This window comes from Metopolophium dirhodum, chromosome 2, assembly GCF_019925205.1.
Source record: "Metopolophium dirhodum isolate CAU chromosome 2, ASM1992520v1, whole genome shotgun sequence".
Taxonomy (NCBI): Eukaryota; Metazoa; Arthropoda; class Insecta; order Hemiptera; family Aphididae; genus Metopolophium; species Metopolophium dirhodum.
Genome location: NC_083561.1, coordinates 42,555,300 through 42,567,594, shown reverse-complemented (window position 1 = coordinate 42,567,594; position 12,295 = coordinate 42,555,300). Strand labels below are relative to the sequence as shown.

The window sequence follows — 12,295 nt, the reverse complement described above, 5'->3', positions numbered from 1 at the left end:
TATTGTTGTTATCGATTGTGATAAAAGATAAAGCCGGATGAGATAAGAAATTATCACGGACATTAAGATTTTTTTAAAGAAATAATCACTACCAATTGGCAATTGGTACCAACTATAAAGGTATATTTTTCAATTTTTTTTCTGTACCTACTTTACAAATATATATCAAAATTATAACTTCAAACGTTTATTAATAAAACTATTGTATTTTCGATACCATTTTTTTAGTTACTGTAGAACACCTCATATATTGAGTAGAAATTATTCCAGTTTTTCAAAGAGTACCTACTGGGAATTCTTCTTTTTTTGACTTCTCAGAACCCAAAGTAGCTACTAATTAAATAAAATTTTCGCTCTAGAATCCAAACTCCAAGCAGAAAATTAATTTTCTACTTCAAAACTTCCTGAAGACCTCTAAGAATCTAAAATGATACGACGGCACTCCACCACCGCGAGTAAAATGGCTAAATTGTCGGTAAATAACCAAATAGGTCAAAAATTTTAAAAATAAATACGTTTCTCAAAACCCATCAGTTATTCTTACCGCAATGGCAAAATATTAAATGCCCACAATGTTTGATTTAAATTATTTTTACTACTTACCTAATTTATATGGGCAAGAAACTTGCCTAAATCACAATATGCATTATAGTAGTTAAAAATTCATAACATTTCAATACAAGATTACTCATATATACAAGTTAAATACAAGTTTTTTTACAGAAGTTTAGGGCAAAACCACATCAATTTTCATGAATGATGGCTAAAATGTTAACAACATCAGATATTAACACAAGATAAAATAATGATTTTGTTTATTGTTAAAATTAAAAATTTTTACCCATAGAACCTTACTACCACTATTACTTAAATTATCATTTTCCATATACTGAAGTTTTTATAAAATATTTAGATTAATTTTAGCTTTTAAATAGGTGGTCATTTTATTTTCCATAAATGTCAATGAAAATGTTTGTACTTGGTCAAAACTCTTGAAAATATAAAATGTATAAAGACCGGATTTATGTTTTGGAATATTTCGTAAATTGTGAAAAAAATGTGTATTTATTTGAAATTTAATATTATGGGGTACCCAGAAAAATCTTTTTGAATTACAATTTTTTTTTTTTTTATCATTTCCAGCTCTCACTTAAGTGCAATATAGTATTCCATTAGAATACGCAACTTTTAATACCTCACTATTAAAATAATATTGAAAAATGCATATTTAGGCAAATAATGATGTTTATTGATTACTTTGGAATATTTTTAAAATTTTTAAGAGAATATAATGAGAATATTTGAAGGTTTTTTAGAGAATATAAATCCGGTCTTTAGTTATGTATGTTTACTTATATCAATAAAGATATTATATAAACCGTACATAATAATATATAATATTATGCACAATATGAATATATTTTTACTCGTATTTTTATATTTCTTCAACATTCAAAATTTATGTGTTCAATTTTTATAGTTAAACCTGAAAAAAATTTTAAAATTACATATTTGCAACATTTTTTTTTTTTATACACCTAGCAAATTTAAACGTGGTTATTTATTTTTGCTTGTTACATACAGATTCAAACATCAAATAATCATAATTGTTGAATTATATATGTATATATAATTAACATATAATCATTAGAAGTATCAACATCTAAACAATTATAAAAGAAGTACTTCAAGTTGGAGCCAAATTAAGGGTATTAAATAATACAGAAACAATATTTGTTTTATGTTTTTTATTGAAAAAGTCATAACTATTACGATGATGATGTTTCCATCGCGGCTGCTGCTGCAGATTCTTCGGTGTATTTTCCTTTTCCTTTGAGAGCTAATGCTTGAGCTCTGCCTTTGCCTCTCCTATCAAGGATCTTCTTACGGTCTTTGTCCAACTTGAGTTTTACAATGACACACTAAAGAATGGTATAAAAATATATAAATTACAATTTTTAACAAACAAAATAATACAAAATATAACTAGTACCTTTGAAGGGTGAATTCCAACATAAACAGTTGCACCATTAGCTTTCTCACGTTGAATCCTTTCAATGTAGATGACGTATTTCTTTCTGTAAACTTGGACAATTTTGCCAACTTGTTGACCTCTGAAATGTCCTCTTACAACCTAAAAATTTCAAAAATATAGATTTAAAAGTGTAGACTAAAATAGAACCATAAATAGTTCTATGTGAATGATTTAATATTATTATTTAATCAGAGCCTTAGAATTATCATTTCACAGATAAAACTCCTACAATCATTCATTCGGCTACAAGAACTGCGACCGAAAAACAATTGTACTTGTTATTCGTCCGTTTCAAAGAATGGTTTTGCTTCATCACATTAATCAAAGAATATATAATATTTAAAGTATAGACCTTTAAACTAATGAACAGTGCATAGAGATAAATCACCAGACGGGATTGTTGAGTGAGAAAAGGTTTGGTTTGTTAGGAAATTGTTGAGTGAGGTTTTGGCCGTTACAGTGTGTCAAAACATGTTTCCCTCTCAATTATCTCATCTGAATTAACCAAGGGCAGGGCAGTGTGGGACACGCTGTTAATTAGTTTATAGATCTATGATTAAAAGAAATTAGCTGGTTGTACTACTTAGCGTTCATATAATACACTTTGTAAAGCATTTTAGTATTTAATCAGAGCCTTCATAATAGCATTTAACAGATAAAACTCATACAATTAGTCTTTGTGCTACAAAAACTGTAACACAAGAATGCTTGTACTCGTTATTCGTCTGTTTCAAAGAATGGTTTTGCTTCATCAGTTTAAGTACTTACAAACATTTACTATGAATATAGGTAGTCTAGACATACTAAAAAATATATAAATTATAAATAATAAAACCTTAATTTATAAGTAAAATATTTACTTTATTCCTATCAAATTATATTCCTTGAAACACAATATTCAATCAGAGCCTTAATAATATCATTTAACAGATAAAACTCGTACAATCAGTCATTGTGTTACAAAAACTGTAACACAAGAATGCTTGTACTTGTTATTCGTCTGTTTCAAAGAATGGTTTTGATTCATCAGTTTAAATACATTTATTCAACAGTTAGATATGAATGTTTTTTAAAAGAAATATACCAAGTGAAATAAGATTTTTTAAGAAATGTTATCAATTAATCAGAGCCTTTTTAAAAGCATTTAACAGATAAAACTCGTACAATCAATCATTGTGTCACAAAAACTGTAACACAAGAATGCTTGTACTTGTTATTCGTCTGTTTCAAAGAATGGTTTTGCTTCATCAGTTTAACTAAATATGAAAATGAATCATGGGAAAAGGTAGGTTAGAGAAAATATGTTTAAAAACATGTCCTATTGTACATAAATTATATAAGGATCAGTGGCGGATCTAAAATATTGTTTTGTTTTTGTGGGGGAGGGGGACATTGTTTTTTTCCAAGTTTTAAGACACACATATTTAAAAACGGCCCAATTTATTAACCTAGATGCTAGGCCAAATGCCAATAGGGGGGCCCGGGTCTGTCTGATAGGTATAACATTTTCAGTTATTTGAAATGATATTCAATCAGTGTCCTTAAAATAGCATTAAACAAACAAAACTCTCACAATCAAACATTCTGTTACAAGAAGAACTGTAGTGTAAAAGGTATTTTAATATTGTACATTATGTTTGTCCTGTATACACCCACTGTCTTAAATAGCTGAACATTTTAATTATTTTTAAACAAAACAAAAATCAAAGATTTATAATTAGGCATTCACTACCTAATCAATAATACCTATCACATAAGTAATTGTTAAGTTTTGAGACGAATGAAATCTTTCAGATTTTAATTTATCAGAAACATGAATAACAAATTAAAATACCTTTCAGAACATAACAACACTAGGCATTCACTGATTTAATATCTATCGAAAAGTAAATCGGTATCGCGATGAATTGTAAACACGGAGAGCACAAAATAGGTTGTCAAGTCTTAAGTTATCAGTTCACCGACCTGGACTTCGTCGTCTTTGCGGACGGGCATAGACTTAACGTTGTACTTGCTCCTCAGTTCCTTTGACAGAGGCGCCGACATGATGCGACGTCTGATGTGCGACGGAGCTGTGAAGTGCGCTTTGCGGGACTTGCGTCTCGACGACGTTTTGTAAATGTTGAACTTCATGTTTTGGCAGGTATCTGAAACGGGATGTGTGGTAAATGAGTACGAGAAGTCACGGTTTTCGTATCGCTAAAATAAATTTGACGATCGGGTCGATCGATCAAATCTAAAACGCCACAATACTATAGAGACGGTGACGACAGTTTCTTACGTCGAAGACTTGTAAGTATCACGATCAAAACGGATGAAAAAATGTTACTTACCAAACTCTGCAGCGGCACTCAAAATCACGTTCAAGCGAAAAGTAGTGTAACCAGATGTTAGTATGTTACGCTTACGCACTACGCTGACTAAATTTAAGGTTGTAAACACAACGCATAAGAATGATGTTGGAAACGGTCGTACGATAACCGTGATCGGCGGCTATGGTTATAACCACGATTATGGGTATTCATGTAGTAGGTAGTTCATGGTTATAACCATAGATAATAAAGATATGGGTAGGCCCCGCCCATGATATAAACAACGTCATGCCGGTTGTCGGTATGAACATGAACTGCTATCTTAGTTCATGGCTTCATAGCTTTAAGTCCGCGCAGTACGTCACTATTCAGACACTCATAAAAATTAAAAATTTAATTTCACTTTCTTCATTCTTGTGACATTTTATTTTGATAAATGTAGACAAACTTATGAGGAATCTTGTGTTACATTTTCAAATAAGAGATTTTAAACAAAAAAAAATTATGAATTTCCAACTCAAAATAATTTGCACATATTTGTGACTTTCACATATCTTGTCAACATTTAATCTTTAAATGCTTATAAAAAAAAAAATTGTATCTATGAATTTTAGATTCTGAGCGGACTAGCGGAGCGATGTATGTATTGATTTTACAATGTATTTTTTTTTTTAATTTTTTTTTTTTGTGTGTCTTGTGTCTGGGGCAGCAAAACTGTTTCGATTTTCTTCAACAGTGTCTTGTTCGATGGGAAAGTAATCTTGTTGGTGCATTCGCTAGGTCAAATTATAGTTTTTAAAACGATTCTGTTTTACCAACTTTTCGATTTTCAAAATTTTTTTTCATCAAAATGTGTTTTTTAGCGTTCTTTGTAAGAATTTAAGAATTTCAAACGCTCATAAAAATTTAATTTGACTTTCTTGTAGACATTTTATTTTGATAAAGATAGACAAACTTATGGATAACTTTGTATTACATTTTCAAATCTTAGATTTAAAAAAGGTGGGCAAGTGGATGTCGCTCTGCTGTACTGTAGGTTACAAGTGGGTCACTGTATAATGGATGGTATTAAATTTGAATTCAATGATATATCATTGTATAAGAAAAACGATTCTGAGTGGAGACGATATGTCAGTCTAGGTATAAGACATATTATACACTTATCTATGGTATTAAAAAAAAAATTGACCTATAATAAATTCCAAATTAATCATATCACAATATCCATTAGGTACATATAACGCGTTATACATCAACAACAAACCGTGATACTATCATCATAATATATCGATGAAAATATTACAAATTAGAAGTTTCAAGTGCCCACGAATAATATTATACAATCACAACAAAATAACTAAAATAGTTATTCTAGGTTTTTATGTAATTTCGTCCAAATTTGAACTTAAAATGACTATACAAATAAACTGTGCTTGTGTATTTTTTAGATTTTTTGGTAACCGAATTATCTATTTACATGGAATCTTGTTTTAAATTTTCAATCCTTAGCTATAAAAACTGAACATTTTATAATTTATTAATTACAATGGTTGATAATTTTCGAGATTTTGATAAATTCTGTCCAAATTTGATCTTTAAATGCTTATAAAAAAAAACTGTGCCTATGTATTTTCAATATTTTTCAACTACTATTGTAAAAATATATCAGGAGTCTTGTATTAAATTTTTACACTTTTTGGCCCAACAGATAAAACTTTATTGATATTTATAGAAAAAAAAACTAAAAAAATTGAAAACTGAAAATGCCCGTAAACAGCTCAAAAAGTGTCAAAATATTTTCAAAATTGTATGGTGTATAGGAAATGCTAATATAAACATTCAGTGAAATTTTCATGTATCTACAGTTATTCGTTTTTGAATTACAAGAAAATAAGGAAATCGGTACATGAGAAATCGAGTGAATATCTAATGTTGTAAAAATATGAATTTAAAACGCTCATAAAAATTTAATTTGACTTTCTTGTAGAAATTTTTTTTTTGATAAAGTTAGACAAACTTATGAGGAATCTTGTATTAGATTTTAAAATCTTAGATTTAAAAAGAAAATTTTTTATGAATTTCTAACTCAAAATAATTTGCAAATTTTCGTGATTTTTCCGTATTTTTTCAAGATTTGAACTTTAAACGTGTATAAAAAAAAACTGTGACTAAGGATTTTTAATTTTTTTCATCTGCCTTTGAAACAATAACCTAGGAGCCTTCTATTAAATTTTCAAGCTTTTTTACCCAACAAATAAAATTTTATTGATATTTATAGAAAAAAAATTTAAAAAAACTGAAAACTGAAAATGCCCGTAAACAGCTCAAAAAGTGTCAAAATATTTTCAAAATTGTATGGTGTATAGGAAATGCTAATATAAACATTCAGTGAAATTTTCATGTATCTACAGTTATTCGTTTTTGAATTACAAGAAAATAAGGAAATCGGTACATGAGAAATCGAGTGAATATCTAATGTTGTAAAAATATGAATTTAAAACGCTCATAAAAATTTAATTTGACTTTCTTGTAGAAATTTTTTTTTTGATAAAGTTAGACAAACTTATGAGGAATCTTGTATTAGATTTTAAAATCTTAGATTTAAAAAGAAAATTTTTTATGAATTTCTAACTCAAAATAATTTGCAAATTTTCGTGATTTTTCCGTATTTTTTCAAGATTTGAACTTTAAACGTGTATAAAAAAAAACTGTGACTAAGGATTTTTAATTTTTTTCATCTGCCTTTGAAACAATAACCTAGGAGCCTTCTATTAAATTTTCAAGCTTTTTTACCCAACAAATAAAATTTTATTGATATTTATAGAAAAAAAATTTAAAAAAACTGAAAACTGACAATGTTCGTAAACAGTTCAAAAAAAGTCAAATTATTTTCAAAATTGTATTGTGTATAGAAAATGCAAATATAAACAACCAGTGAAAATTTCATGCATCTACGGTCATTTGTTTTAGAGTTACACCAATAACCAAAATCGATTTTGTTAAAAATCGATTTTGCGTAAAAATTCCCGTTTTTCCTTAATTTTTCTTTTGTTTTTCACATCGCTTTTGAAAACTACTGGGAAATTAAAATTTTGACCTCCCCAATGCACCAACGATATTCACTTTCCCATCGAACAAGATACTGAAGTCGAAAATCGAAGCATTATTTCGACTACTTATCGTGTACACAGACACAAAAATAAAAAAAAAAATAAAAAAAAATAAAAAAAAAAACACACATCATTGTAAAATCAATACATTCATCGTTTCACTCAGAATCTAAAAAAAAATTATATGAATTATTCTTAACTCAAAATAATTTGCTAATTTTCGTGATTTTTCTGTATTTTGTCAAGATTTGAACTTTAAATCCTTATAAATAAAAACTGTGACTAAGGATTTTTAATATTTTTCAAATATCATTGTAACGATATAGTAGGAGCCTTGTATTAAATTTCCAAACTTTTTACCCAACAAATAAAGTTTTATTGACATCCATAGTAAAAAATACTAATAAAATTGGAAACTGAAAATGTTGTTAACCAGTGAAATTTTCATGTATATACGTTAACTTGTTTTAGAGTTACACGAAAAACCAAAATCGATTTTGCGTAAAAATTCTCGTTTTTCCTTAATTTTTATGATGTTTTTCCCGGCGCTTTTGAAAACTATTGGGAATTTTAAAATTTGACCTCCCGAATGCACCAACAAGATTCACTTTCCCATCGAACAAGATACTGTTGAAGAAAATCAAAGCAGTTTTACAAACCGTGACGACCGACACAAAAAAAAAAAGGTGAGTAAGTGGATGTCGCACTGCTGTACAGTAGGTTACGAGTGGGTCACTGTAATGAATGGTGTTAAATTTGAATTCAATGATATAATATCATTGTATAAAAAAAACGATTCTGAGCGAAAACGGTCAGTCAGCCTATGATATTATTGTGAATAAAGTAAATTATATATAACCTATTTACGTGGAGCCTTGTTTTAAATTTTCAATCCTTAGCTATAAAAGTTAAATATTTTAAAAAATTTTTACTACAATAAATTATTAAATTTGTCGAATTTGAACTTTAATGCTTATAAAAACCTTGTGCATATGTATTTTTCAATATTTTTTAACTGCTATTATAACAATATGTCAGGAGCCTTGCATTAAATTTTCATGCTTTTTTACCCAACAAATAACATTTTATTGATATTTATAGAAAAAAAAACTAAAAAAATTGAAAACTGACAATGTCCGTAAACAGCTCAAAAAGATTCAAAATATTTTCAAAATTTTATGGTGTATAGAAAATGCTAATATAAACATTCAGTGAAATTTTCAAGTATCTAAGTCATTCGTTTTTTAATTACAATACAATAAGAAAATTGTTACATGAGAAATCGAGTGAATATCAAATGTTGTAAAAATATAAATTTCAGACGCTCATAAAAATTTAATTTGACTTTCTTGTAGACATTTTTTTTTTGATAAAGGTAGACAAACTTATGGATAATCTTGTATTACATTTTCAAATTTTAGATTTAAAAAGATAAATTTTTATGAATTCTCAACTCAAAATAATTTGCTAATTTTCGTGATTTTTCCGTAATTTGTCAAGATTTAAACTTTAAATGCTTATAAATAAAAACTGTGACTAAGGATATTTAATTTTTTTCATCTGCCTTTGAAAAAATAACCTAGAAGCCTTCTATTAAATTTTCAAGTTTTTTCACCCAACAGATAAAATTTTATTGATATTTATAGAAAAAAATACTGAAAAAAATGGAAACTGAAAATGTTTGTAAACAGCTCAAAATAAGTCAAAATATTTGGAAAATGTTATGGTGTATACAAAATGCTAGTATAAACATTCAGTCAAAATTTCATGTAACCACAATCATTTGTTTTAGAGTTACACCAAAAACCAAAATCGATTTTCTCGAAAACAGATTTTGCGTAAAAATTCCTCGTTAAGATGATGACAGACACAAAAAAAAATAAAAAATAAAAAAAACACATCATCGTAAAATTAATACATTCATCGCTTCGCTCAGGATCTAAAATTTTTATGAATTTCTAAATCAAAATAATTTGCAAACTATCGTAATTTTTACGTATTTTTTCAATATTTGAACATTAGTTTTTAAAAATAAGTTAATTTAAACTTGTGAAAATAATAATAACAATTGTATATTTGTATCTTGTATGTGTGGATGATTTTTTATACATTATAATTAAACTAAATATATGGATTGCGCTAAGTGTTTTACAATTATATTATTTTTCTAAGTTGTATAATACAATAAGCGCATATAATTTAATAGGGAACGTAAATCTATATTTTTATCTTTAAAACAGTATCACTTTTATTATAACAATGTATATTTTCAATTAGTAAAACAAATATAAATTTTCGTTCAACTCAGAATCTAAAAATTAAGAAAAAACAAGGCTCCTGATATATTGTTATAATAGCAGTTGGAAAATATTAAAAATACATAGGCACAATTTTTTTTTATAAGCATTGAAATTTAAAATTTAAAATTTAATAATTATTTTGTAGTTAAAAATTTATAAAATGTTCAACTTTTATAGCTAATGATTGAAAATTTAAAACAGAGCTCCACGTAAATAGGTTATATATATATAAATTACTTTATTCACAATAATATCATCAAATATACTTGGTAAATTGGTAATATCATAGGCTGACTGACAGTTTCCACTCAGAATCGTTTTTCTTATACAATAATATTATATCATTGAATTCAAATTTAACACCATCCATTACAGTGACCTACTTGTCACCTATTGTACAGCAGAGCGACATCCACCTACCCACCTTTTTTAGTGTTCTGTACGGTAAAACGGGACCCTATTACTAAGGCTCCTCTGTCCGTCCGTCCGTCTGTCACCAGGCTGTATCTCATGAACCATGAAAGTTAGAAAGTTGACATTGTCACAGCGATTATGTATTTCTGTTGCAGTTATAACAACAAATACTAAAAATCCTAAAATATATTATATTAGCAGCGTTACATAAACATGTTGGCATATAGCTGATAATGGTACGGAACCCTTCGTGCGCGAGTCCGACTCGCACTTGGACGGTTTTTTAATTACAACTAAATAACAAAATCGCCACATGAGAAATCGATTGAATATCCAATCTTGTAAAAATATGAACTTCAAACGCTCTACAAATTTAATTTGATTTGCTTGTAGACATTTTTTTTTTTTGATAAAGGTAGACAAACTTATGAAGAATATTTTATAACATTTTCAAATCTTAGATTTAATAGAAAAATTTTATGAATTTCTAAATCAAAATAATTTGCACATTTTCGTGAATTTTACGTATTTTATCAATATTCGAATTTTGAATTAAAAAAAAATTGTGACTGGATTTTTAAGATTTTTCATCTCTCTTTGAAACAATTTATTAGGAGCTTGCGTAAAATTTCCCGTTTTCCCTTAATTTTTCTTTTGTTTTTCACGGCGATTTTGAAAACGACTTGGAAATGTTTACTCTTGACCTCCTAAAGAACCAACTTTTTTTTTTATTTTTATTTTTATAAGAAAATTTACAATCTGTACAGTAAAGCACAATAAGTAAATATGATTCAGGAAGATTAAACATATTAGGTAGTGAAGAATTTGAGGAGAGCAGCCACCCATTATTGACACTTTCGTTTGGAAATAAAAGTACCAACTAGATTCACTTTCCTATCAGAAAAGATACTGTTGAAGAAAATCTAAGCACTTTCTGTCCGAAAAGGTGATGACAGACACAAAAAAATTGTAAAATCACTAAAATCCAGGGCCTTGCACCGAAATTAATCCCAAACCCCTTACACCCCTAAGCACCCTTAAAAAATCAAACACCCAAAACCCATACAACCCGAATAATTCTATTTTCAAAACACCCGTATTATAACCAAAACCCGAATAATTTTGTTTTTTACAAACTCTTCATGTGATATATAATTTTGTTTTTTTGTATGTATTTCTTGTGGTGAGTCCGATTCTGTAGTTGTTTAATAATAATAATAAATTATAACTGGAACAACCTTACAATCAATCACAGGAAAATTCAATAGTTATTTCTTGAAAATAAAATCCAATAAAATCTATTTACCTATACCTATAATATATAATATATAATTTATTACTTTATTATAGTATATAAAATAATTCCAAATATAGCCAATGCTCAATAGCAATATAAAATATAGACATGGTCTCAACAAAACTGAACAAAGCATAAATCATTTTTTAAGGAGGGAGGGGGGTCATCAAAAGATATGTTTTTTCCAGACTACTCAACACCCATATTAACCAATATTAACCCGAATAATAGCGGTATTGAAAACCCGAATGTTTGTTTAAACTTTTAATTACGGTGTTTGAACACGCGAATACATCCAACACCCGAAACCCGAATAAATGATTCGGGTGCTAAGCCCCGCTAAAATCAATACATTCATCGCTCCATTCAGAATCTAAAATGTAAATTAATTTAATCAAAAGCCTTTTACCTACATGGATGTTCAAGTTCTATGTTCATAATATCATAATATTAATATATACAGGTAGTTGTGTAATTTTTAGTAAACTGAAATAAAAACGGAAACGGCCGCGACAGGTGGGAAGCACATAGGATGCACGCACACGTTTACGCTATACCTATCACACAAATTACACTCATTAAAAAAACCCGTTAATTTGCTTAAAAAAATAACCATAAATACACACAACCGCCTTCTAAAATATTTGTTTTTGATTGTTACATTTTTAAATAGAAGTGGACAGTGGTCTTTTATAAATTAAGCTAATATTTGGTTATCTGATTTTAAAAAATCTTATACTCTAATTTGAGTGTCCTAAACCGAAATTTAACTATTAGAGGATAGGTAACGATATAGGTACCCATAAAATAAAAAATAAGTTATAAAA

General features: G+C 27.9%; 1 protein-coding gene across 1 annotated transcript; it reads right to left on the bottom strand.

The window, feature by feature from the left end:
• Nucleotides 1-1,733: 1,733 nt before the first annotated feature.
• On the bottom strand, nt 1,734-4,526 carry LOC132939248 (large ribosomal subunit protein uL24). Its single transcript, XM_061006324.1, has 4 exons — nt 4,369-4,526; nt 4,001-4,182; nt 1,994-2,134; nt 1,734-1,922 (listed from the first exon to the last, which is right to left on the bottom strand). The coding sequence occupies exons 2-4, from the start codon at nt 4,166-4,168 to the stop codon at nt 1,770-1,772; spliced, it is 462 nt and encodes a 153-aa protein (XP_060862307.1). The 5' UTR covers nt 4,169-4,182; nt 4,369-4,526; the 3' UTR covers nt 1,734-1,769.
• Nucleotides 4,527-12,295: the final 7,769 nt, after the last annotated feature.